Below are 27957 nucleotides of genomic sequence, written 5' to 3' on the forward strand. Positions count from 1 at the left end.
CCAGTCCTCTGCGCGATTTAGACCGTCGCGAATGGTGTTGAATTGAATCATAATCCTCAACTCATCTCTATTGAGCATCTGTGTAAGGCTGCCGCCTCTCGGTGGGGGTTTGACGACTTTTAAAACAGTCCATTTGATGTCGTTCTCATTGTGCCCAGCTTCATTGTAGTGATCCACAAGAGGTGCATTGATGGTGTGGCACCGGATTCTACTCCGATGCTGGCAGATGCGGGTCTTCACCTTCTGTGTCGTCTGACCAACATACATTTTTGGACACGGGCATTGAATCGAATAAATCACGTTCTGCGTGTTGCAATTTGACAATGATCGTCTCTCATACGTGATTCCTTTGTGCGTGAAATCTTTACCCTCCACCGTGAACTCACAAACGGTACATCCACCACATTTAACATGTCCTGTAATTGGGGGCAGTCCCCACAACAAATCAATAGTTGGATTTTGGGCTTGGGATGGTAATGCCGCTCTTACAAGGTGGTCCCTTAAGTTCTTGCTCTTTTTGAAGGCAAAAAGTGGTCTATCAATATTTAAGGTCCCCACATTTAGCGTTGGCCAATGTTTCAGGACTGACTTCCTAATTTTGTTGGAAATTGGGGAGAAGGTTGTTACACACACAATGATTTCTTTCTGAATTTTATCCTTAGGGCATAATAGTACCTCTCTTGGGCAATACCAAGCACGCTTTAGGGATTGTTTAATGATTCTTTTAGGGTAGCCCCTGTCTTTCAGTTTATTTGAGAGGGTTGCGGCTTCCCTGAAATAGTCCTTCCTGCATGAGCAATTTCTTCTGATTCTTAGAAATTGTGAGTAGGGTAGAGCATCCCTCAGTGCTCTCGGATGATTACTCTCATAGCTTAGGAGGGTGTTTCTCTCGGTCGGTTTTCTAAAAAGCCTTGTGAGCAGCTTGCCTTCAGTGTGGTATACGGTGAGGTCAAGGAAAGGTATCGATTCTTTGTCCCACGTCAGGGTAAACGTTAGGCCGCAACTATTATTGTTTAGCCAGTGGAGGAACTGAGTAAGGGTTTCTACTGGTAGGCACCAGATCATGAAAATATCGTCTATATAACGCCTCCACTCGCGTATCCCGGAGTGGAAAGGGTTGGAGTCTGACAGAATGGAACCGGTCTCTAATTGGTCCATAAACAGTATGGCCAGGTTCGGAGCAAAAATAGCCCCCATACTGGTCCCCTTGATCTGTTGGTAATAAGTGTCATCAAAGAGGAAAAAATTCCTCGTGAGGCAGAGTTCGAGCAACTGTAAGATGAACAGAGTCGGTACTCTATGAGGGCGAGGTCGTGTGTCAAGAACCTTCTGAATAGTCAGTAATGCTGTGACCTGCGGGATATTCGTGTACAATGATTCAACATCCATTGTACACAGTGTCTCATGCTGGGGATCATAATCAAGATTCTCCACTAAATTAATCATTTGCATACTGTCGCGCACATAGCATTTAGTAGATGGCACGAATTCTTTGATAAAAAAGTCTACGTATGCTCCAAGAGGCTCTAGGACCGATCCGCACGCTGACACAATAGGTCGGCCAGGCGGATTCTGTGTGTCCTTGTGTATCTTCGGTAAGGTGTATATTACCGGAATACGTGGTGACTTAGTATTGAGGAAATGGAATTCCTTTTTACTGAGGAATCCATCAAGTTGTGCTTTTGATGTGATTTTGCTAATGATGTCTTGAATTTGTTTAGTGGGGTTACCTGGTAATTTCTGATAATGGTCAGTGTTGGTTAGTTGTCGCAAGATTTCGAGTTTATAATTGTCTACCTCTTGGAGGACTATTCCACCACCCTTGTCTGCGCTCTTTATGACAAGATTTTTATTGACTTTAAGTGTTGCAATGGCCTTCTTTTCGTCAATGGATATGTTATAAGGGATAAATACCTTGGTTTTCTCAAGGTTATCAAGATCCGCTAGTACGAGCTTCTCGAAAGTGATGACCTCAGGGGGGATCATTCCTGCTGAAGGGGAAAATGTGGATGGTGGGCGGAAGGGAGTGTTGGCCACAGGCAAAATACTGGGATGTAATTGGAAAAAGGCCTTCAATCGAATAGTTCGAAAAAATCTTAGGAGCTCGGTATGGAGTTCCATAAAGTTTGGAACACTGGTGGGTACAAATGATAAACCCTTTTTGAGTAACTCAAGCTCGGCATCCATCAGAGTATGGTTTGAGAGGTTAAAGATAGGAATTACCTCTGATGTGGTATTTATTACCACTGGTAAAAATTGTTCCGTGTCCTCCTCTCGCCTGGTGGGTTTTGCCATCGTTGTGTGCGTTTTACTTTGCCCCGTTGGGGGGTGTTGGGCTGGCCTCTGCCTAAAAAATTAGGCTGTCCACCGCCTCTTTTATTCGGGGCACTTGGTCCTTCGCCTGGGTCAGAGCCTTCTGAAGAATCCGCAGAGGTGTCTGAGAAGCCAACCAGATTTTGGCGGCGATTAAATCGACCCCACGGTCTATTTGCTTGGGGGTAGGAATAGGCCCTATTGGTGTAGTAATCTTTTTGAAGATAGGGGTAGGTGTTTTCTACACTGTATTGTTTGATTTCCAAGTGAACACTTCTAGCCCCCAGCCGAGGGCTGGCTCACCTAGTACCTTGTTCACCAAATCAACATGAACAGACCTCTCACTTCTTATTAAGCCTCCCCTTTTCCTTATTTTTCTATACCCCACTTTTTTGGTGCCTTGTTATGTCTGCACACGCACCCTTGTATACCGATGATTACATTAAAGAATTATGCCAAGGCCCTTCTCTTCTCTCAAACACCACTGAAACCCCTAGCACAACTCCCAGTCCACTCCCAGAGCAATTAGAGAAACTCCGGAAAAAACAGACCAGACTGAAACTAATGGTCCTGATGCTTACAGACTATCTCAAAGCTGACGTAATTCCCCTCGGCCTCCAGGTTAGGAACGTACCGGGTATATTTACTGATAACCCCAAATATATCACCAATTTCAGTTATATCAGCACTACCTGCTCCAGGCACTGGCTAGTGTTAGGTATAGACATAGCGGTAGAAACCTTAAAATCACTGGATATAGAGATTAAAGATATAGAGAAGCAGCTAGGGGAATCTGACCTTACTAGTGAATGCAAAAAACTATTGGAACAACTCGAAAAAAGTTTAGCAGATTTTCACAGAATCGAGGAAAACAAGAAGGCAAATAAGGTTAAAAAGGATATCAAACAATACAGTGTAGAAAACACCTACCCCTATCTTCAAAAAGATTACTACACCAATAGGGCCTATTCCTACCCCCAAGCAAATAGACCGTGGGGTCGATTTAATCGCCGCCAAAATCTGGTTGGCTTCTCAGACACCTCTGCGGATTCTTCAGAAGGCTCTGACCCAGGCGAAGGACCAAGTGCCCCGAATAAAAGAGGCGGTGGACAGCCTAATTTTTTAGGCAGAGGCCAGCCCAACACCCCCCAACGGGGCAAAGTAAAACGCACACAACGATGGCAAAACCCACCAGGCGAGAGGAGGACACGGAACAATTTTTACCAGTGGTAATAAATACCACATCAGAGGTAATTCCTATCTTTAACCTCTCAAACCATACTCTGATGGATGCCGAGCTTGAGTTACTCAAAAAGGGTTTATCATTTGTACCCACCAGTGTTCCAAACTTTATGGAACTCCATACCGAGCTCCTAAGATTTTTTCGAACTATTCGATTGAAGGCCTTTTTCCAATTACATCCCAGTATTTTGCCTGTGGCCAACACTCCCTTCCGCCCACCATCCACATTTTCCCCTTCAGCAGGAATGATCCCCCCTGAGGTCATCACTTTCGAGAAGCTCGTACTAGCGGATCTTGATAACCTTGAGAAAACCAAGGTATTTATCCCTTATAACATATCCATTGACGAAAAGAAGGCCATTGCAACACTTAAAGTCAATAAAAATCTTATCATAAAGAGCGCAGACAAGGGTGGTGGAATAGTCCTCCAAGAGGTAGACAATTATAAACTCGAAATCTTGCGACAACTAACCAACACTGACCATTATCAGAAATTACCAGGTAACCCCACTAAACAAATTCAAGACATCATTAGCAAAATCACATCAAAAGCACAACTTGATGGATTCCTCAGTAAAAAGGAATTCCATTTCCTCAATACTAAGTCACCACGTATTCCGGTAATATACACCTTACCGAAGATACACAAGGACACACAGAATCCGCCTGGCCGACCTATTGTGTCAGCGTGCGGATCGGTCCTAGAGCCTCTTGGAGCATACGTAGACTTTTTTATCAAAGAATTCGTGCCATCTACTAAATGCTATGTGCGCGACAGTATGCAAATGATTAATCTAGTGGAGAATCTTGATTATGATCCCCAGCATGAGACACTGTGTACAATGGATGTTGAATCATTGTACACGAATATCCCGCAGGTCACAGCATTACTGACTATTCAGAAGGTTCTTGACACACGACCTCGCCCTCATAGAGTACCGACTCTGTTCATCTTACAGTTGCTCGAACTCTGCCTCACGAGGAATTTTTTCCTCTTTGATGACACTTATTACCAACAGATCAAGGGGACCAGTATGGGGGCTATTTTTGCTCCGAACCTGGCCATACTGTTTATGGACCAATTAGAGACCGGTTCCATTCTGTCAGACTCCAACCCTTTCCACTCCGGGATACGCGAGTGGAGGCGTTATATAGACGATATTTTCATGATCTGGTGCCTACCAGTAGAAACCCAAACTCAGTTCCTCCACTGGCTAAACAATAATAGTTGCGGCCTAACGTTTACCCTGACGTGGGACAAAGAATCGATACCTTTCCTTGACCTCACCGTATACCACACTGAAGGCAAGCTGCTCACAAGGCTTTTTAGAAAACCGACCGAGAGAAACACCCTCCTAAGCTATGAGAGTAATCATCCGAGAGCACTGAGGGATGCTCTACCCTACTCACAATTTCTAAGAATCAGAAGAAATTGCTCATGCAGGAAGGACTATTTCAGGGAAGCCGCAACCCTCTCAAATAAACTGAAAGACAGGGGCTACCCTAAAAGAATCATTAAACAATCCCTAAAGCGTGCTTGGTATTGCCCAAGAGAGGTACTATTATGCCCTAAGGATAAAATTCAGAAAGAAATCATTGCGTGTGTAACAACCTTCTCCCCAATTTCCAACAAAATTAGGAAGTCAGTCCTGAAACATTGGCCAACGCTAAATGTGGGGACCTTAAATATTGATAGACCACTTTTTGCCTTCAAAAAGAGCAAGAACTTAAGGGACCACCTTGTAAGAGCGGCATTACCATCCCAAGCCCAAAATCCAACTATTGATTTGTTGTGGGGACTGCCCCCAATTACAGGACATGTTAAATGTGGTGGATGTACCGTTTGTGAGTTCACGGTGGAGGGTAAAGATTTCACGCACAAAGGAATCACGTATGAGAGACGATCATTGTCAAATTGCAACACGCAGAACGTGATTTATTCGATTCAATGCCCGTGTCCAAAAATGTATGTTGGTCAGACGACACAGAAGGTGAAGACCCGCATCTGCCAGCATCGGAGTAGAATCCGGTGCCACACCATCAATGCACCTCTTGTGGATCACTACAATGAAGCTGGGCACAATGAGAACGACATCAAATGGACTGTTTTAAAAGTCGTCAAACCCCCACCGAGAGGCGGCAGCCTTACACAGATGCTCAATAGAGATGAGTTGAGGATTATGATTCAATTCAACACCATTCGCGACGGTCTAAATCGCGCAGAGGACTGGACTACTTTGTTATGAGCGGTGTAATTTGAGACATTGACGTTTCATAATCACGATGGACTAGTGATTATGCACTGAAAACTGTAAATGAGAAAATGAGTCGGTCCCCAAAAGGCCACTGAATCTTTATACATGTAAATATAATTTATGTACCAAATGTAAATATTGTGTGTTTAAGCTTTTAAATCACTCGAGCACTGCGCCGTCTATTATAGCCAGTTGTGCACAAACACATGCACGTAACTCACCCTAGTGTATCTACCCCACTCCAAGATGGCGCCCATGTGCGCCTTGTCCTTCTTCCATTTCCACCGGTGCACGCTTATCCAGCGTCCAGCCCGGTTGGCCTCAGTGACTGCGATCTGGCAAAGCACCTCGGGACCCCATACACCACGGAGGCGTAGCCCCGCACTGGTAAGCGCAATGAGCAATTATAGATATGTTGCCCGAAATTCCCGCATGAACCTCTGACTGAAATCGGGTCCTTATTTCCCATTCCAGACCCGTTTTGATCAACATCGGACCACTCCGGCCGTTGTCTAACGCAAGGTAAGCTTGTGTGTCCCAACTTCTCCCGGAACGCCGGGTTCTAGACGCTCACCTCCGCAATGTAAACCGCCCTTGCATTGATATTTATTTATCCAACAGATATTACTGCTCCCTGAAAATGAGGTGCACTTAGCGGAACCGCCCTTATTCAACAGGTAATGGCATCCGGTTATGACTATTTGATCCCTTAAGGAGCCGCTAGCGCTTATACACAATTTTGTAATTCCCCTTCCTCCCCTATTTAGGCGGCTACCAAAACGAGGTTCTTGCAACCCAATATTTTACCCGAATAAACCACCCGACCCACAGGGGTAAGTGGTCACTTTGAGAGGTGTTAGAATGTGCATGATGTTGAAAAAAGCGGTAATGAATGAACCTAAATGCAGAATGAATGCGGTAGATGCGTGGAAGCGACGCTTTATTGAATCCATTGAATTTATTGAATTCATTACTAATTAAGTTATTACTACTGCTTTTTTGAAAAGGTAACTTCTGGATAAAATAACTGGCTGATTATCAGTACTCAGAGTAACATGTTTCCATTCACATACACATGTCACCCGCTGCACCCCGTGTATGATTCAAGGCTATAGACACAGACTAGTAAAAGCACGTGTTCCTAGGCTAATGATTCCACATGCATGGACTTAACGAACACGATAAGTCGGTTCCGAATAAAGTGTAGTGTCGACTTGCTAGTTTACCAATGAAGTGGTTTCATATATATTTCTTCCTTTTTTCTCAACCCTTTCCTCCCCTAATAGGCGGATGTGTGTTTAATTGTTTATACCAGGCAAGCAATTGTATGTACTGTTAGTCCTGATGATGGTCCCGTAACATTGAGCATAAGGGACCGAAACGTCGACTTGTTTTAAGTGTTTTCACAGCCCGACTATTGTGTTTAATTTATGCTGTGTCTAGCACTAAAAATTGGCACAACTTTAAATGTTTACTGAATTACAAGTGGCCAATCATGCTCCTTCTTGCCTAAAAAACTCTATAAGTTTGTTCCCAGAATTGGTACAGGACTGTGCCTCTCTACACCCCAGTAATTGTTTTATTGGAAAATAAATTACCCTGTCCGGCTGGACAGTGGCCAACATAGTTTCCACTGTGGACTATTGTTTATCATTTTTTGAATTTATATACTCTTGGGGACCACTGTTGTTTCTAGAATATAGCTACCCACGGTCCCCGGTTAACCGATTGGGTTCCCTTGTTGTTGTTTACAGTCAATATAGACGATGCACAACACATCCAATAAGCCACTTAAGACCTCATCCATAAAAAATTGGAACGCCGCTGGGGCATTGCAGAGGCCGAAGGGCATGACCTGATATTCGTAGAGCCCATATTTGGGGTGGAAAGCGGTCTTCCACTCATCCCCACTGCGTACTCTTACAAGGTGATATGCACCCGCAAATCCAACTTGGTAAATATTTTAGCATCCTTCAACTGGTCCAGCAATACCGGTATCAAAGGGAGAGGGTACCTGTTCTTTCTGGTTACCCTGTTGATTGCTCTGTAATCAATACAGGTTCGCAAACCCCCTTCCTTCTTCGGGATGAAGAACAAAGGCGACGATGCAGGGGACGTAGAGGGCGTAATGAATCCAGACTCCAATAGCTTCTTCAGATACTGCTGTAAATAGGTGTTTTCAGCCTCTGTGAGAGCGTATATTCTACTACAGGGAATGCTAGCGCCTGGTTCCAGTTCTATAACGCAATCATATTCCCTGTGAGGGGGCAATTTACTGGCTTCCTTCTCGCTGAAGACATCTTGGTAGCGATTGTAGACTTCTGGAAGAGAGGGGATAGCGTTGACGCTCAATTCCCTTCATCCACTTGCTAGCATACTGGCCGGAGTTTCTGCCCTCACTTCTTCATGCACTTGATTCAGGGTACAATGATCAACACAATAGTCGGAACTGAGGGTGATAGTACGAGCTGCCCATTTGACTACAGGATCGTGTTGTGTCAACCACGGCATCCCTAGGATCAGTTTGAACTGTGGAGCATCTATTAGATCAAAGTAGATATGCTCGTAATGGTTCTGTCCTACTTGCATAATGAGTTGGCGTGTATGAAAACATACCAGCCCGGACGTCAGATCAGAACCATCCACGGCTTTCACAGATTCAGGCGTCTTCTTTTTCATGCACAGAACTCCCAGCCTCTTGGTGTATTCTTGGTCGATGAAGTTGCCAGTAGCTCCTGAATCCAAGATGGCATGTACCAACACAGGCACTTCTCCTGGCCATTTAATGGTGACACACAAATTCATGTGGGGTACTGACGGTTGAATAGTATTAGCTACTGCGTGACAGACCGCTTTCATCCCATCATGGCTCAAACAAGGGGTCTCTAGCTTGTCTGAGCATACTCGTTTCCCGAAGCACTAGAGAGAGAATCCACTACTGGGATGTTTCTGGCACTCTTGGTTTTGGATTTGCAGTCTTTGATGAAATGACCGGCCTTTCCACAGTACATGCAGAGTTTCTGACTGCGTCTTCGGTTTTGTTCCTCGGTACTCAAGGGACCCCTTACCCCTCCTATCTGCATAGGCTCGATAGTGTCGTTTGCAGGAGAGGTTACGTCGATAGCAGTTCTAGGTCTAGATGTTGGAAAACGCACTTCATAACGTTGTTTATCACCTTTCCGTTCCTGTAGTCTATGATCCAACTGTACGGTAAGATCTATTAGTTCCTCACAAGTGGTAGGCATGTTCACCACCTGGCTAACAGGGCGTTACGAAGGTATACTGACGGGAGACGTACAAAATCTATTGTGAAGATGATAAACTCACGATAAACTACTTCGAAACAAAATATTACGGGAGGCAGATGTGATTTATTTCTATCAAACTATCAGACAGCAGAAGTCCCTTTCTTGGAGGGTTTTAAAGAACCCAAGGAAGATAAACCCTTACTTTATTGAAGGAAGATAATATATCCACACAAAACCCTCGTATCAGTAATCGCCCGAAGAATAGCTAACTGACATATTTGGAATTCCCAAAAGTTAAATCTGAGAAGGTTTGAATTTGTGAACGTAGCAGGGTTCCAGTCCACCAAAAAATCTAAGATACCCGACCATGCAGGGGTTATAAAGCATCTTTTTGAATATTTGAGTATTCTGCAAGAAAGGTCCTGAGGAAGGTGGTTTTATACCGCCGAAACGCGTCGACCTTGCGTATAAACTCGCACTTCAATCTGCGATCCCTCAGACGCAGAATAAGGAGTGAATGTAGTATGTATGATGAGAGTTTGGTGTATGCAATTGTAAGAATGGTCTATTTTCACATTGTTTTCTCTGCATGGAATGGTTATGTTTTTTATTGTCTTTAATGTAGTACTATGTGTTTTATGAAATGAGCTTTTGAAAATGTACAAATTGAAATGATAAATTGATAAGTGATAATTTTGTACTATAAAATATAACTAAAAAAATAATAAAACTATAAACCAAAAAAAATTGATGTTGCCACTATGTGTTAAAGTATAACAGTTAAAGTGTTAGAGTTGTTACCGCCAGAACTGTAGAGGTCGTGGGGGAATATTTCTTATTGTGTTTTTTGTCTCTCCTCTCTTTCCCTGACCATTGAAGTAAATATAGAGGGGGTCCCATTCTTATGTTAATATGTTCACCACCTGGGCCAGGACATCCTTCAATTCCCCTCTCAACCCTTGGTAGAACAAGGAGACTCTTTTTCCAGCTGGCCAATCAGTTTCAATAACAAGACGGTTAAAGTTAGTTATGTAGGACAAAAGATCTTGTGATCCCTGTTTGAGTGTGATAAGCTCCTTATCTAAGGAGAGCATATGTGCTTTGCGGTCAAATAATTTGCGCATTTCATCACAGAAATCAGCAAAATTAGATAATACAGGATCATTTCTTTCTATTAGAGGAAACAACCAACTCGCCGCGTTACCTCCTAAATATGACAACATGTAAGCTGTCTTTGCCTGATCATCGTGAAAAACAGTGGGTTTGCACATGAAGTGTAGTTTACACTGTCCTAAGAATGTGCCAAACTTCTTAGGGTCCCCTAAGAACCTTTCTGGAGGTGCTAATGGCAGCTGCACTGGTTGGATAACCTGAATGGTAGCAGGACCTTGCACTCCTTGGGGTGTGACTGTACAGGAGGTGGTAATGTATAGTCCCTGATATAATGGGCTCCTCTGGAACTGGTAGGACTAGATCGGGCTAAACCAGCAACCTCCCGTCTAAGGGTACCCATTTCATTCCGCATATCTTGGTTCTCCCCTCTAAAGGCATCTACTTCCATCCTTAATGCTGTAAGGGTCTCTAATACAGAAGTTAGTACTGTATTGGTGTCCATCGCTCAGGCTGTAAGTATTCTTGGGCTTGTCACTCTGTCACAAATAAGGCAGGTTGACTAACCTTATGAAGCAGGTACAGTAGAAGCGATGATGTTGCTAGTTTCTCTCTTCCCTAGGAGTGGTACCTCATGTGAGTCATATAAGTATACACTCCACAGAGAGGACCTCACCCGGGGAAGGGAAAAAATTGAGAAATAAAATATAAAGGACTGGCAGCCAGAAACCATCTACAGCATGTGGTGACAAGGTAGTTGTTACACGTTAGGTCTGCATTCTGTTTCCTGCATGAAGACACAAGGAACATACATGAATACACCCCCTAACCCCTATAAGCATCCGTAATAATTATCAGTGTATAGAGACCCACTCACTTATTTTAACTGCCACAAGCATTCGAGTAAACAAGGCACAAAAAAATAAAAAATAAAGCAAAGGTGAAAGAATAAGAAGTTCGGATAATCAACAGTTCTTGAAGCTAAAGCCTTAGCCTTCAGTAGAAAATAAAGTCGATAGCATAGGAAGCTACTTAGCTTAAGCACGACTTCTCTTCAGACTCTAGCGTAGGGTGTGCAAGAGAATCAAAATAACAGGGAAATACCACTCCTCGCCGATTGACAGTACTCCATAAAACACGATCCGAGCACTCAACAGCTCTATGGTGTCATCAACTCCTTTGAGTACCAATGGCCCAAAAAGAAAGCGAAATGTACAAAAAATGAATGAATTAGAGCCAAACAAAAGTTCCTCATGTTAGTTCCTTCACTAACGTCTCCGAATAGTCTATTCCGTAGTTAAAGAAAAGTTAATGGAATCATTTCCCAGCACTCGAAAATAAGCGCCGCAGAGAACGTCTCACCCGCTCTCAGCGCGTCTTCTCCAGCGTGGCTCACCGCGGAAGGCAGGTCAAAGGTCACAGCAACGCACAGCGCGTTCGTGGAACTCGTCTCACCCCAAAGTCCAAAGACAGCAATCCGAATGAGCATCCGCTCATCCACAGCAGCACGAGAGAAGCTTCCAAGGAATCCACCCAGTTTGGAAGTACCGGCAAGTCAGCTTCCAGGAGATCAGGAAAGGCATCAAACACAGGTGACAAGCACCAAAGGCTTTCCGGGAGGCACAGTTATAGCAAGAGAAAGGAATTAGAGGGACATGATTAGAAGACAGACTACACATCAGGCATTCTGGGAAATGTAGTCTATGGTTTCTAAGGGGCTGAAATCGTGACAGTTACACGCAAATCAGTGTTGACCCTGTTCCTCATGGGAACAGTCCAGCCCGAACTGCCAAGCCAGGTCTTCCCCGGACCGGAAACAAGCATCCTGGGACCGGTTTCGGGGTAACACCCCTCATTAGCCAGGATTGCATGAATCCAGTGGCAAAGTGAGCAAGGGACCCACGTCTGGGCTTCCCCTATCATTTTAGGGCAAACAAAGCAAAGACAATAAGTTGATGGACAGAGCGCTGAAACTTTTCAGACACCCTCACATTACCTCTCAATATTAAGAAACATTCCTAGAGCTACAAGTGACTTCAGTAGTTCAAGCCTATGTTGGCTCCCGATGTTGACTCAACGTCCCGTTGGCAAATCACTTAATCTCCATGTGCCTAAACAAAACAAGTAATCTGACCCTGTGTAATGTAACTGGTGCTCATGTAAAGGAGCGCTGCAATACCCTTGGGCCGAGTTTGCGCTGAATAGAACACCCAAAAAACAAAGGGTACAGAGCCTGTTTTAAGACTGTAGTGATTATTAGGCATTGATGGTGGAGAAGTGTGGCTCAATGGTTAGAGCGGCAGACCCTGATGCAGAGGTATATCCCGGGACCAGGGTTCAATTCCCCGCCTCGGCGGGTCTTGAGCTAAAAAATTCCACATACCTGATAATTCTCGCCTCGGTGCCTATTCCAATCATGGAGTCCCACTCTGCAATAGCTTGCTTAATCTCCACAACGGCCCCCACAACGCTAAGGATGCCTGGCCTCCACCTTGGGGGTGCCCAGGAGTGGACACCTCACAGGGAAAGCCAGGATGGGTTCCACAGCAGTATTCGTACAAGCGCCTTGAGACCCTTGCGGGTGAGTAGTGCGCTATACAAGTATCAATTTACATTTACATGGGAGACAGGTGAAAGAGACGGAGATATCCTTTTACTACTGAAAATGTATCCATGAAATTATTTCATAAACCCCTACCCCCTGCGCTCATTCCCGCCACTCAACTCACCAGTCATTGTCAGAGAGTTCTGAGGGGGCCCAACTTTAAAATATTTTGGTTTGGGGGGCCTCAGGGGAAAAAAGTTTGAAGACCTGTGGCTTAGAGCCACGGCCTACACATGCCTTCAGCTGAACCTCTGAAACAGTAATACTAATATTGAGACCGCTCGTTGCTGCCGCGCGCTGCGCTTCCTACATGGTCAGACAGCGGTATAAACGGCAATGTCTCCCGGCGGCCCTTGCGAGGGAAAGCGCTCTCCCTGAATAAACATGCCCTGTCGTCGCTCAGAGCTCCACGTCTGTTTCAGCGCCCCTTTCTTACCTGCGCATGCGTATTATTGTACGCACGCGACCTATGCATTTTTGTCATCCAAAATATCTTTTTAAGCTTCCCGCGGCCACACTGTAAACACCTGTTGCATGACTGTTGCTCGGACCGGAAGCGCTTTAATACCACACCGGATACTAGGCGCTACACACGTGACATAGTAATCACTCAGAACAAAGGCAAATCTCATGGCGGAATCCGTTTTGCATCTTTCAGGCCAGGTACTTTGATCCCTTGATGCTACTGTCCCTTTAATGATCTATTTCCCAAAAAGTGACCTTGCTCTCCGAGCATGCGCAGTAAGACGCGACGTATACCGGGCATGCGTAGTAAGACATGTCACTTGTCTGTGCATGCCTAGTGTCATAAACTACTTGGTGTATGGATCTTCCATTTGCGCCACCTAGTAAAACACAGCTCTTAACTTGCGAGCATGCGCAGTGGTATATGATACTTATCTCCCGTACATGCGCAGAAAGTAGCTCTCGGGAAGTAGTAGTAGATGACACTGTGCTCAGCAAGGAGAGGGTTTCGTGCACTTCCAGGATCCTCTCTCTAATTATCTACCCCCCTTTTCCATCCGGTAATCGCAAGATCCCATTGAAGAGCCGCCCCGAGGTCCCATGGAGGTGAGATCGGTTTGTTGTAGGGAATTAAAAGGGCGGTGCCCGGGGGCCCTGATGGTTTGTCTGTACTGAGGGCTCATCACTGACCGGTGTCTCTCTGACAGCTTACTTCAGCACCCATCCCCCACAGTGTCACTTCCGGTTGGTTTAAACCCCACAGTGGTATTACTTGAAGTAGGGTTAACCCCCCTCCTCCCTCAGTGTTACTTCAGGTAGGGTTAACCCCCCTCTAGTGTCCATGCAGGGTTAAATCCCCCCTCTTCCAGTGTCGCTTAAGGGTGGGTTAACGCCCTCCTCCATTGTCCCTTCAGGTAGGGCTAACTCACCCCTCCTGTGTCACTTCAGGTATGTTAACCCCCCTTCCTTCAGTGTCACTTCAGGTACGTTTGACCCCCCGTGTCAGTTTAGGTAGGGTTAACCCCCCTCTAGTGTCACTTCAGGTAGGTTAACTCCCCCTCCTCCAGTGTCACTTCCGGTAGGGTTTAACCACCCCCCCACACACGTATCACTTCAGGTCGGGTGAATCTCCCCACCCATGTCACTTCAGGTAAGGTTAACCTTAACACCCCCACCCCTCCTCAAGTGTCACCTCAGGTAGGTTTACCTCCCCTCCAGTGTCACTTTTGGTAGGGTTAACCCGCCCCCTCCAGTGTCACTGTAGGTAGGATTAAGCCCCTCTCCAGTGTCACTTCAAGTAGGGTTACACCCCCAAGTGTCGGTACAGGTAGAGTTACCCCTCTTCCAGTGTCACTTCAGGTAGAGTTAACCCCCACTCTAGTGACACTTCAGTTAGGGTTAACACCCCCATTCCTGTGGCACTTCAGTTTACCCCCCCTTAAACGCTCATATTCTATATATTCCTATTCCTGAAGCTCTACACACTCCCTTACCTCTACTCCTCTTCGTTATTCCACTGTCCACACCAGGGTTCTCAACACACACATCCTTACCTAAATGGTGTATTCTTCAACAGATTTCGCAGTCACTCTGTAGTAAATGTCCTCTCCACTGTTCTTCTATGGATAGACTGTACTATGATATCGGTGACATCATAGAATGCCTGGGTGCTCCTGGTGGGGTTTTACTTATGATCTTGACTTGGAAGGAACTTGCAATAAAGGATCTTAACTTACATAGTGAACTGTGCATCATTCATTTACCACACACTCCAGTTACAATTAACTGATTCTGCTTTTTTTTACCCTATTAAGACACATAGCTTTTCACTCAGCTTCTCTTACTCCAGCCTCTCCAGCCCAACTCACTCTTTTCTATAGCGCTGGGACGCCCCTGGGTAGCCAACGCGCTTTACAAATCATCAATTCAATTCAATTCAATTCAATAGCTGAAGCATGTTTCTCCACACCCAGAGCTTGTGCCTTGAGCACCGTTACACCTACACTGCACACTCTTTTATACTTTGGAAACATGTTGTTTGTACCATGAATATGGTATCCTCCTCTAACATCCTACGACTGTCCTGAGAGTTGGCGGAGTGCACTGACCTGGCGCAGAGCCTTTTTGTTACTATGACTGCCATTGGCAGCCTCCTTCATGAGCAGAAGAGTCTAGATCTGGTTATTCACTTCTGTAATGTAGGAACTGGGAGGCGTTCCAGGCTTCTCTATCAGCGCTCTAAACTAGTCTGTCAGTGCAGTGCTGGCTCTCTGTTCCGATTGGGAGCAGAGACTCATGAGGGCGGGGAGACGCACAGAAGGCAGTGGAGGTAGATGGCAGCAGGCTAGCTTTTTAAACATTTGAGGCTGGGAATTGAGGCTGTTATGGCTGGCTCCCCCATTACCTCTAGGTCCCTTGTCCTCGACCCACTCCTTGACCTATGAGGTGGCTATCCAGTCCCAGGAGCCAGTAACGACATTAATGTACCATTCCCTCAGCACTTCCTGTTTTGTTACCTGTCCTGCAGATGCAAGGCAGGGAATTCTGAAGTCAACATCCACTAGCATAGGCGTTGCTATGCTCCCTTCTGGGCGCGGAGAACACCTCCCTACCTATGTGGCAGCTATGCTGGTTGGGAGAGCAGAAACGGATCCCCTGGCACCCGATGGTGTCAATAAGAACATATTTATAATAAAAGTCAGTCTGATATGGCTTGTCTTCCCTCGGGTATGTAAGTGTTGCTGAAAGAGCACTCTTTACACTTTAGGAGCAGGTCTTTTTGTCCATTGCTACTTTCCCCGTTATGTTATGTAGATTTGTATGGCTCAGATAATCGCCCGTAAGGGTATCCAGGTGGTGGAGTAAGTGTGTAGGTGTGAGACTAAGGTGTTGGGTGTCAGACCCTGCGGATATTATTTGAAGAGCCATGTCTTCAGCTTCTTGTGGAATTCAAGAAGTGAGGAGGAGGCCCGAATGTGTTGGGGAGTGCGTTCCAGGTCTAGGGTGCAATGGGGAAGAATGCTCGACTTCCTGTTCTGCTCGTGACAGCGAGGGGTGTGTGCGAGTGAGGATGTGGCTGAGTGCAGGTGTCTTGTGGGTTGGTAGAAGTGCAGGCTTTTATTCAGGTATGCAGGTCCGATGTTGTGCAGCGCTTTGTATGTATGTGTGAGGAGTTTGATTTGGCTGTATTTGTGGATGGGGAGCCAGTAGAGCTTGAGGCGTAGTAAGATGTGGGTACACCATGAGAGGTCAAGGATTCGTCTTGCTGTGGCGTACTGGAGGCAGTGTAGGAGGTGGTTTAAGCTCCTGGCGTAGAGTGCTGTGCTGTAATCTGCTAGTGTGCCTGGTGTTCAGGGGTAGCCATCTGATTGTCTTGCAGTCCTAAGAAGAATGTGTAATCAGGAGGAGCTGACCACTTTGATCTGCGATGCTATGTTGAGCTTGCCATCCAGTATGCTTCCTAGGTTTCTGACACTGTCAGTCAGAGTAGAAGTTTATCCAAACTCTGAAGACCACCACCTGGAGCCCCGTAGAGAGTTCTTGTTCCCAAAGATCAGCACCTCCGTCTTGTCGGAGTTGATTGTGAGACAGTTAGATCTTATCCAGTCTGCTGCGTTGATCATGCAGTTGGAGAAGTTGCTTCTGGTGATGGTGGACTTGTCTGTCAGTGACAGGACAAGTTGGGTGTCATTGGCATAGGATATGATGGTGATACCTTTAGAGCTATGATGTTGGTGAGCAGGGTCATGTAGCTGTTGAACAGGGTTGGGCGGAGTGAAGAACCTAGAGAGCCTTCGCAGATCAGCTCCTTGGATTCCGATTTGTACGGTGGTAGCCTGAATCTCTTTAATCTTTCTGGGAGAAAGGATCCTATCCAGTTGAGGGCCGGTCCTTGAATACCTATCTTGTAGAGTCTTCTGACGAGTGTGTGGTTGGAGACTATATCGAAGACTGCAGAGAGTTCGAATAGGATGAGGGCTGCGGCTTCTCCTTGGTCCAGTATAGTGCAGATGTTGTCTATGTAAACGTTGAGTGTTGTTTCTGTGCTGTGGTTGTCCTAAATCCTGATTGGGTGTGGTTCAGTAGGTTGTAGTGTTCGAGGTGGCTGGTGAGTTGTCTGTTGATGGCCTTCTCCATCACTTTGGCTTGGTAAGGAAGCAGAGAGAAGGAATGGTTGTTGTACAGCTCTCTGGAGTCGGCTGATTAAAAAAACTTTTTTTTAAGGTGGGCATTGACTGCTGCATGTTTCTAGACGTTTGGGAAGGTGGCAAATTTGATCGAGATGTTGGTGATGTGAGCCACAGCACTGCCCATTGGTGGTCCTCCCACGTTGTACATGTACATGTGGTGGAGAGATGGGTCCATACGTGCCCCGGACCGTACTGTTTTCATGATTCCTGCAGTATCTTCTTTGGTGAAAGTTTTCCATTCAGTCAGGCATTCGTCTCGTTTTGTGGTGGTCAGGTGGATGATCAGATATTTGGGGTCTGATTGTTTTTCAGAGTTGCTGTAGAACTTTTCTATTTTGCTGCGGAAGAAGTTTGATAACTTGTTGGCTAATTCTAGTGAAAGAGTGATGGTGCTGGCTTTGACCTTGGGTTGGTGAACTTATTGATGATTGTGAAAATCTCCTTGCAGCTGTTGGAGCTTGCCTCTAATCGTTGGGTTAGTGCCCTTCTTTTGGTGACTCTCAGAAGTCGGTGTTAGCGTCTCAGTGTGGCCTTGTAGGTGGATCTGCATTGTGGTTGGTTCCCCATTTTCTTTCCAGCCGTTTGAATAGCATTTTGATTCTCGGAGGTCCTCTGTTTACCAGCTGGCTTGTTTGTTGGTTGCTTTTGATGGGCACCTTCGTCTGAAAAGTTCTTGATCCATTTGTTGAAATCGGTGATGTCCTTGTTGAGGTTATTGTTAATGTTGAGTTGGTCTGTTTGGAGGGCGTTGAGCCAGTCTGCCTCTGTTACTTCGCTCCAGCTATGTCTGGGTAGGTTGATACTTGTGGGTGTGTTGTCTTGCGCTTTGGTGATGACAAAGTTTATGATGGAGTGGTCAGTCCCTGTAAGCAGTGAGGTGGAGTTTTAGGTGATCCTATCACTGGTAGTGAAGATTGGATCCAGGGTATTTCCTGCAATGTGAGTAGGGTCATGATACTTGAGTCCCTGCTCAACGCAAAGATATCTCATCACACAGCCTCAACACTCCTTCACTCGATGGAGGAGGAGCTACGCTAGCAACCAAGATGGCCAAATAAGCTCCCGGCTCCGCCGACATCCGCCAGTTGCTCATAAATCCTGCTGATTATCCTGATTTCCCACCGGACTCCCGTGCAGCTGAGGTGTTCCTGACTCTAAAGGTGCAACCCCGGATTTTCTAGCTGCTTTCAAGACGAAGATACGCCGTGTCCCATTCTCGGCCTAACCCAGAGTTGAAGCCGGGGCCTCGATTTCTCACCCAGCCGGGTTGGAGTTGAATAACATCGGCCGCGGGACGTGGGTAGCGTCCGGTCTCCCGCATTGGAGTGTTTCTTGTCCGTTTTGGATGGTGGACTGGTGGCAGTTTTATCTCGCAGCTGCGGCGGCGTGACGCATCGGTTGCTTTGGTCGGGGATCCGCTGCCCGGAGGCCCCGTTGGGCTCCCGGGGTCGATGGGCTTGGTTCCTTGCTGGCGGCGACGGTGTTGAGATCGCGCTTTTGAGAGTGCCCACAGTTGTCACCGGATCTGCCTGTGCCTGGTGCCCCGGAGTAGTCGACCTCTGGGGTTCAGGGACCTGCTCGGTCGCTTCGTGAGGGGCGATGGAGCGGGTGGACTGTATACCGTCGCTGCATACGGTAATGGCCGCCATTGGGGAGCTCCATTCACAGGCCACCGCCATCATCCGGAGGATGGTCGTCACGGTTGATATCATCTGCCGGAGTCCGGACTCTGACCCTTTGTTTGTTCTGGAACGAGCTGTTTTACCCGCGGAGCAAGAAGTGTCTGAGACGGAGGGTCCCGTGCTGAAGCCGGACTTGGTATTTTTTGTCGCCCCCCGAACGACTGCTAGCAAGCCCGGGACTATCGAATGTACATCCTGCCCTATGCCGATGCCGCCCCAGATGGACGTGGATGATCTTATATGTCAGAGCGAATTCTCCAGTGACTGTAGGATTGCTACCTCTCCCTTTGTCTCCTGGATGGTTCATATACGCTCTAGTGACCTATCTTTGGTGGACAGCAAACATCGTTTGACGCTTAGACTTTGTGTACTATTATCCTGGCTTCAATCCTTCCGTACTGACTCTGAACTTTTCCAACATTTTGATACACTCATTGGAATGGCGGATCGAGCGGACAGGGCTTGCATGAAGAATCGCAGCGGCCAGGGTTGACTTTGACTGGATGGGTTTGAACTATGACTTCACTTGATACGGGATTTGTAACTTATAATGGCGCGGGAGTTGGGTGGTTCTTACAAGCTCCCCCCCGTCTGATTTTAATCGTTGCATTGTATTATTCTGGATACGTGTAGGGGCGGTTTGCTACTGGTGGGGGGTACGGGAGACCGGGGGTCTGTTTGATATTTCCTCCTCCACTTTCTCTTTTTCCTTCTTTTAGGACCAGTTCCGGGGCGACAGGCACACTGCCAGTGGGGTTGGGCCGTAGCCATTGCAGGGGTGCAGGGTGGGGGGATTGGGGAGGGGTTTATTATTTTGCCTTAGTTTAGTTCTATGGTCTTTTTTTTCTTTCCTTTTTTCATTCCCGAGAGATGGGTGGTTTTTCCTATATCGATTTTCTTATGTATCGGGGTGTCTAATTTGGTCTTCATTATCCTTAAATAAGGGTGGGTGAGCCCTGCTGGCTGCTACTTTGCTGGACAGTTGATCGTATTTTTCCTCTTTACTGTACCTAACTAGGTGGACTTGCATACTCCTGTGAATTGTATTTCCCGCATTGATTTAGTCGCTCACCTATCGCTATATTGTATTTTATGTATGACACCCGATATATGTAACTTTCTCTTGTTTTCTTCAATAAAACCTTTACTCACCATGCACACTACTGAGATCTGAGTCCTACTACATGAACATTTGCGGGGCATTCTATTTTTTTCAAGGAAACTAGACTGAACCTTCCCATCAGTCTCAGATGACTACAAGATTGTTAGGCAGGACCTTCAGAGCAAACCCATAGGCGGAGACACCATCATACTCAAGGACACAATCATCTGCTTCACCACCACGGACTCCACTGCCAACTATATGGAACACTTCACTTTCAAGCTCCACACCACAGCCAACTTCAGCCTATAAGGAACCCTTATCTGCAGACCTCTGCGACCCGCCCCAAATACATGTGAAATTTCACAATCTTCATTTGCCCCTCATCATTGATGCCAGCACATTCATCCTCCTCAGAAATCTCAACTTTCACCTAGAAGACCCCACTCACCCATACTCCACAGCTCTCTTACAGACCGTCAGAAACCTTGGGCTCCCCCTGCATATTACCAGACTGATCTATGCCTCTGGTCATCTCCTGCACCAAATTTACACTTCCCTCAGCTACATCACAGCCAACAATACAGTACCATTGACCTGGACATACCACACCCATCAGCTTCAGCGTTCACATCTATAACACCCAAAACGTCACTTCATCGGAACTGCCTGCCGGTTTTGGAACAAAATCACAGAACCTGACTGGATCACCATACTCAGCACGCCCAACCTGAACATGCCAGCAGCCTACCTACTGCCATCAGAAGGTTCAACAGATGGTTAACTTCCTGGGCCAACATTCTGGCCCTCTTAATTCTTAAACGGAAAAGCATCACACCAAGACCCATCCCAACGCAGACTGGTACACAGCAGATCTCAGGCTGACAAGAGACACTGCAAGCAACTGAAGTATAGGTGGGGATTCACTCAAGACACCGCATACAAAGTCACTCGCTGATACCAATTGACAAAAGTACAACTACCACAGACTATATCAACGCCTGCACAAACAAGAGAAAGGAGATTTTCACCACTGTCCAGGAGTTCACAGCCCTGCCAGGTGTCTCCAGCTGTAATCCCCTCTCAAGACCTCTATGACAAACTCTCTGAATACTCCAGCAACGACATTGCCACCATCTATGGAAACTTTGGCTGGCAACCAGACATCACCCAGGCCACCCAACTCCTCACTGAGACTGAGGAGCAAATACCGACTGCCTGGACCACTATCACCCAGACTTAACAACTACTACCATAAAGACAGACCACTCGGGCTCCTGCCAACTCCTGCCCAGACCACATCGTCACCAAATGACTCCTTCCTAACAGAGAAGTTCTAACTACCAACCTTAGTGCCTCCACCTGTTATATCCTGTGATTCCTAGTCCTGGCTGCTCGGCCTGCATGAGTGTGATGTTATAGAATGTTTGGTGTGTGTGCATTCTTTGAATGAGTGATCAGTTAGATTGAGTGGGGCTGAGCAGCAGGATGCTGCTCCCGGTGGTGCACCTTGTACCATCTTACTTTAACTAATAAATCTACTTAACTACATCTCTGGCTCCTGGTCTACCTATGATGACAGTACTTCTTCCGATACAAAAATGGCGACAATGTTAAAAAGAACCACGCGTGAAGACCCAAGAAATTACAGATGGAACTAAAAGATGATAGCGAGAGTCTGAAAAGAAGCCTGAAAAGCAAGCCTGCGCAACGCCTGGGATGCCCCACTGGTGTCATTTCCAACAGACAGTCCACAGAGGTATGTGTTGGGCGTTGGACATTATGTGGTTCGAGTGACTTGAAACCTGACTTTGTACTGACTATCTACTTTTGCTTGGTAGTCGCTGCTAGTGTCTGGGACCTGTTCATAGAGCAAGCGCACCAATGGTCAGTGGCAGAGTGTGTTGCAGCGAGTGTGCTCTGATTGCACCAGCGGCGGAGTACAGTGCACGGTAATGCACAATGAAAGTGCTGTGATGGCACCAGCGGCTGAGTGTGAACAAAGTTGGTGTTAGTAGTACCGGCTGGAAACGTGAAGGAGAATTAGTGAAGCGTGAAGGGATTATTAGTGTTGAATGCAAGCTTCTCTTTAAAAGTAAACAAAGCCTGCTGGTCTTCAAGGTAAATCACCCTGCTGTGCATGTGTGTATCCAAGCGCGAGGGAGGATTAGCGCTGAAAGGAAGCTCTTCGTTAAAAGTAAACGAAGCCTTCTAGTCTTTGAAAATACAAATCGTTTTATTCATATGGGAAGCTGCTCTAAGATACATGTGTTCTGGTGTGCGGTGAACTGTGTCCAGTACAGTTGGCAGCACAACTTAGATGAGGATGTTACACAAAGTTAAAGTGTGAATTTTCGTGCTGAACAAAGTTTGACCTTGTGCACCCAATCCTGCGTGTCATATCTGCTGTGAAGAAAGTGGAGTTCTAGTGAGAAGGAGCGGGATTTGAAGGGGTTTATCTACACAAGATCAAAGCGCAACTAAAAAACTGCCAAGGGCATTTCAGATTGTGACTCAAAAATTTGCTAGCATTCGCGACAAGAATTTTAAATTCTATTAAGGACACGGAGGCGAGGATTATACGCTTCTCAATCTTTACTGCATAAAACACAGCAGCCAATGAAAATGTATATTTTCACAAAACATTAACAAAACTTCATTTCCCATGAACACACATGAGTATAGGCACGCCCCCACAGTCCATAAGAACCCCTTGCGTGCTCCCATCATCCTCTTTCTTTGAGGCGAAACAAGTCCAACAAAACTTGAACATTCACAATCCTCCAACGTGGAAGAACAGCTTCAGGTGTAACATCCTGACATCCGAGGTCGATCAATCCGACTTCTTATCAGATCCTGCAATAAAGGAAATAACACCACCGTAATCGTTGCATAAAATGGTGGGTAAGCTTAATACATACTGTACATTAAGCCGGGTGGGATAATCCTCGCCTCCGTGTCCTTAATAGAATTGAAAATTCTTGTCGCGAATGCTAGCAAATTTTTGATTCTATTACAGGACCGGAGGCTTCAGATTATGCTAGTTTAACGCTGATTAAATACCACTGAAGTAATATCTCCCACCGGCTTATAATAAAACGTTTTAAACGTTGATTCAGAGGACCAATCTGCACAACGCATGATATCTTGGATACTTGATCCTAAACCATATGATTTTGACGCCATAGCGCCTCTTACTGAATGAGCACCAAAAATCTGTGTATCAACACCTGCTTCTTTCATAATGAAGCGAAGCCATCTAGCAATAGGGGCAGCCACCACCGGTTTAAAGGGCTTTTGAATAGCAATCAATAATTGGGAACAGCCCTGCGGCCGCAAGGCCTTCGTACATTCCTCGTAAGTCTTCAAACATTGGACCACACATAGTTTTTCATTTTCAGGAAAGGAATTATAAGAAATATGTCGAGACAATGTTTTAGTACGACCTGTAATATGAAAAGAAACCCCTTCCGGGGTAAACACTCTACCTGTTACGTCGAGTGCTCTCACATCCGAAGACCTTCTGCAAGACGATAAGCATAGCAACATGGCCAGTTTTGCCGACAATTGCTTCCTGGACAGGAGAGAATTAACCGGCCATCTGTTAAACAATGAAATTACTACCGAGACATCCCACAAACCCGTGTACTTGGGTTTGGGAGGGTTGGCTACCCTGATGCCCTTCTACAACTTACATACAACCGGATGCATGCCTACTGGTTTACCGTCTACTCGAGCATGCCCCGCCGAGATGGCCGAACGAAAGTTGTTGACCGAGCGATACGCCAGGCCATCGGCCGCTTTTTCTGACAGAAAATTCAGAATTTGGGATAACTCTGCCCCCACGGGATCCAGATGTCGTCCCACGCACCAATCCACCCAGTTCTTCCAGGCCGCGGAATATCGTTTCCTGGTGGAAGGAGCCCATGCCTGTTTGATGAACTCGGCAGTCTGGCTCGAAACTCCCGGCAGCTGCCACTGTTCCCGGAAAGCCTCCATGCCATCAGTGTTAGCCTGCCCTCCAACAGCAACGGGTGTTGCTCCTGACGAGGGCCCTGCAACAGCCACTTCAAATCCGGTAGTAGCCGGGGGCGGTCGCAGCTCCACTGCAACAATTTGGGAAACCACGCCTGTGACGTCCACCACGGAGTCACCATGACGATCTCCGCTTCCTGTCTTATCACCTGAGTCATCACTCTGGGGATCAACAAAAAGGGAGGAAAGGCATATTGAGTCCCCTGCGACCAATCCTGCAGAAATGCATCTGTCGCTGTCGCCATCGGATCCGGTTTCCAACTGAAGAACCGGGGAATCTGGTAAGTCAACCTGGAGGCGAACAGGTCCGTCTGAAATGGACCCCAAATCGCCCGCAACCAGAGGAATACCTGGGGAAGCAGCTTCCAGTCGCTGTAATCCCGCAAATGTCTGGAGTTCCAGTCCGCTACCTGGTTGGACTGTCCCGGAATGTACTCCGCTATTACCGATATCTGATTCTGAAGGCAATAATGCCAAAAATCTTTGGCTTTTTGGACAAGAAGAGACGACCTCGTGCCGCCCAACTTGTTGATATACCTCACTGCGGACACATTGTCCAGACGCAGGAGGATGCAACAAGACGTCTGCTTCGGGGATAACGTGCGGACCGCGAACGATCCCGCTAATAGCTCTAAACAATTTATGTGAAGCTCTAGATCCTGCGAGGACCACCTGCCGCCTGTGGAAACATCTCCACAGCGCGCGCCCCAGCCCCATCTGCTGGCGTCTCACTCGATCACTACGTCCGGTCGCGATCCGAAGATCGCCCTGCCGTTCCAGGCATCCACGTGGCCTAGCCACCACTGAAGCTCGTTCCGAACCTTGTCCGTAAGTGGAACCGAGTCCGTGTACGAGAGACCCTTCTGAAGATGCCTGATCTTCAGGCGCTGAAGGGCTCTGTAGTGTAGAGGGCCCGGAAATATCGCCTGGATCGATGACGCTAGAACCCCCACAATTCTGGCCAGCGTCCTGAGCGTGACCATTTGACTGTCCAGTAACTTCGTGATCTCCTTCTTCAACTCCCTCAACTTCGCCTGTGGAAGACACAGCTGCGCCGCTAGGGAGTTGATCGTAAACCCCAGAAAATCTATCACCTGAGAAGGTGTCACTACGGACTTCTTCAGATTTATCGCAAACCCTAGGCGTTCGAGCAGCGAAGTAGTCATGGTCAGCTGTTGCTGCAAAGCCGACCGATCCTGCGCCATGATCAGGATATCGTCTAGATAAATGATCAGTCGCACTCCTCTCTCTCTGAGATAGGCTACCACCGGCTTCATTACTTTGGTGAAACACCAGGGAGCCGAGGAGAGACCGAAAGGAAGAGCCAAATACTCGTACCATCGGCCGTTCCAAAGAAACTGCAGGAATCTGCGATGTGGAGGAAAAATCGGAATAGAAAGATATGCATCTTTCAGATCCAGCCGTACCATCCAATCTCCTTCTTGTAACAAATCCGCTAACATGTGAATACCCTCCATTTTGAAATGGTTGTACGTCAGGTACTGGTTGAACTCTTTGAGGTTGAGCACTAGCCTGTTGCCACCTCCTTTCTTTTGAACTATAAAGACATTGCTGGAGAAACCGCGAGGGCTTCTCTGACACGGAGCGATCGCGCCCTTCCTCAGCAAGTCTGCCACCTCTACTTCTATGAAACTGTGATCTAGTTGGGAAAAATGGAGAGGTGGCGGGGGAAACGCTTGCGCCGGATGAGAATAGAAGTCTAGGTGGAACCCTTGAATGGTCTGCAAGACCCAAGCATCCTGAGTCAACACCTGCCACTGCAGAAGACAATGCTGCGTGCGACCCCCCAATGGAAGAAGAGACACATCTAGTACACTCACCGGAACTCTGGTGTGCCTTGAAATTTGCTCTGTTGTTCCCCGACTGGAAACGTCCTTTGTTGAAACCTCTCCGAGACGGATAGAAGGTGCCACTGCGGGTGGAGTCCCACTCACCACGGCCGCGGCCAAAATCTCCTCTCTGGGAGCCTCTCTGGAAACCTCGGCCTGACGAGCGACCCCCGCTTCGCCCGGCCCTGTTGAAAACACCCTGCGTGAGTGCACGCTTGATACCGCTCTGGGCCTTATCCAAGGCGGTGAAAGTCCCTACATATTTGGTGACATCTTTAACGAAACGGTCTCCGAAGAGACAACCACCAGCCAGGGGACCCGGCTCCGCTTCTGCAAGTTCGGTCAAATTGCTGTCCATTCTGAGCAACAAGGACTTGCGCCTCTCCGAAGAGACAGCGCAATTAGCGTTGCCTACAAAGCAAATCGCGCGCTGAGCCCAGCCAGCCAAGATGTCCGGATCCACCGGTGTCGCCCCTTCCTTGGCCGCCAGGGCCATCTCTAAGATCTTCGCAAGGGGACCAACAACATCAAGCATCTTGTCCTGACAGCCCCGCCAAGCCCTGTCCAGCCCCCTTTTGGGGTCCTTTGAAAATTTCTTCAAAAAGGTTAACATACTGGCATCATTCTCCGGAGTGTCAGCGACATTGTCCGGTATATCTGGACGCGGGCACTCCGACCGCAGCCGGTTGCGGACCTCCCTGTTGAAACTCTTCCTGAGGTTTTCGAGAAGGTAGTCAGAGACCTCAGCTGGCGGGACCCAGTCCGAAGACCGAGGATGAACTATATCCGATGGATCAAAATTAAAGGTCTTGAGGGTCTTGTCCTCTGCCGTCTTGGGGGCAGACTTGGCCTTCTTAGGAGGGGGAGGTTGCTCCTCCGAGGTATCAGTGTCTGTATTGGTATCCGTATTTGTGGTGGTGGTATCCGTGTCCACCACTATTGGGCGTTTACTTTTTGCCTTACCGCCAGAACGTGGCTGATCTAAAGCCTCTCGAGCCGGCAAGGAAGCCATGGACTGGGCATGCGGCCATTGCTGTTGCACGTCCGAACCTGCTGTAGAGGGAGAGGGATTTGCCTGCTTTTGCTTCTTCTGTCTATCATAGCCGTGGCGTTTAGCAAAACCTTCCAGCTGTTTTCTTACGGGGCGCAGGGCCACTGCGAGTGCCTTTTGCACAGTCTGGGGGGCCTTCGTCTCCATGGCTCGATTTACTGAAGCCTGGACCGAGGCATCCAAAGCTTCGACAATATTATCTTCCAGGACAGCCTCCTGCTGCCCGTCAACCATTTCCTCCCCATCTGCCTCTTCCTCCTCAGGGTACTTAACCCAATTCTCCATGGTGAGGTATATAACCAACAACACAAGGGATAAACCCTGGCAGATCTTGGGGGTAGTGGGGGGGGGGTCAGCCCACAGCACACAGATATCAGAAGGAACTTGCAACGTTACCCAAACCCCCTCAGCAATGCTGTAATCTCCAAGGTCAGAGACCCAGGCCCTAACAATCTCTAGAGCGTGTGCACACTCTGGGCCTCATAAATTTTACAACCAATGGACTGGCGATCCCACGAGAGGCAAGCCGGTGTGTAGAACGTGCAAAACACGCGTTCTGGTGTGTCCTGGGATCGTGCCGCCCAAAATGCTACCAAAACCTACTAAAAACAAGCCCAAATGGTCAGCGTTTTTGGGCGCGCGCGTCGGCCGTGAGCCACCCGACCTTTACGTCAGGGCGTACGAGAGAGCTCCTGCGCGCCCTCAGGCTGCCGGTACTGGGCTCCACTGATGCGCGCGGCGGCCCCTTGCCGGTCAGAGACCGTCAACAATCGCGCAGACACGCGCGCGCTCCACAGCGGGAGCAGCCC

The 27957-nt window shown here is 47.3% G+C and overlaps 2 protein-coding genes across 2 annotated transcripts in view; one reads left to right on the forward strand and one right to left on the reverse strand.

Moving 5' to 3' along the window:
* The window catches only part of LOC144753959 (uncharacterized), a 35630-nt gene extending 22631 nt beyond the window's left edge, over positions 1-12999 (reverse strand). The window contains exon 1 of the mRNA XM_078641480.1: positions 12898-12999. The gene's annotated coding sequence lies outside the window, so the exon portion shown is untranslated. The remainder of the gene's footprint in view (positions 1-12897) is intronic.
* A 706-nt stretch (positions 13000-13705) lies between these two features.
* The window catches only part of LOC144756215 (uncharacterized), a 135455-nt gene continuing 121203 nt past the window's right edge, over positions 13706-27957 (forward strand). The window contains exon 1 of the mRNA XM_078645828.1: positions 13706-13844. Within this exon, the coding sequence (XP_078501954.1) occupies positions 13839-13844 (6 nt within the window). The 5' untranslated portion in view covers positions 13706-13838. The remainder of the gene's footprint in view (positions 13845-27957) is intronic.

Source organism: Lissotriton helveticus, chromosome 5_1, assembly GCF_964261635.1.
Source record: "Lissotriton helveticus chromosome 5_1, aLisHel1.1, whole genome shotgun sequence".
NCBI lineage: Eukaryota > Metazoa > Chordata > Amphibia > Caudata > Salamandridae > Lissotriton > Lissotriton helveticus.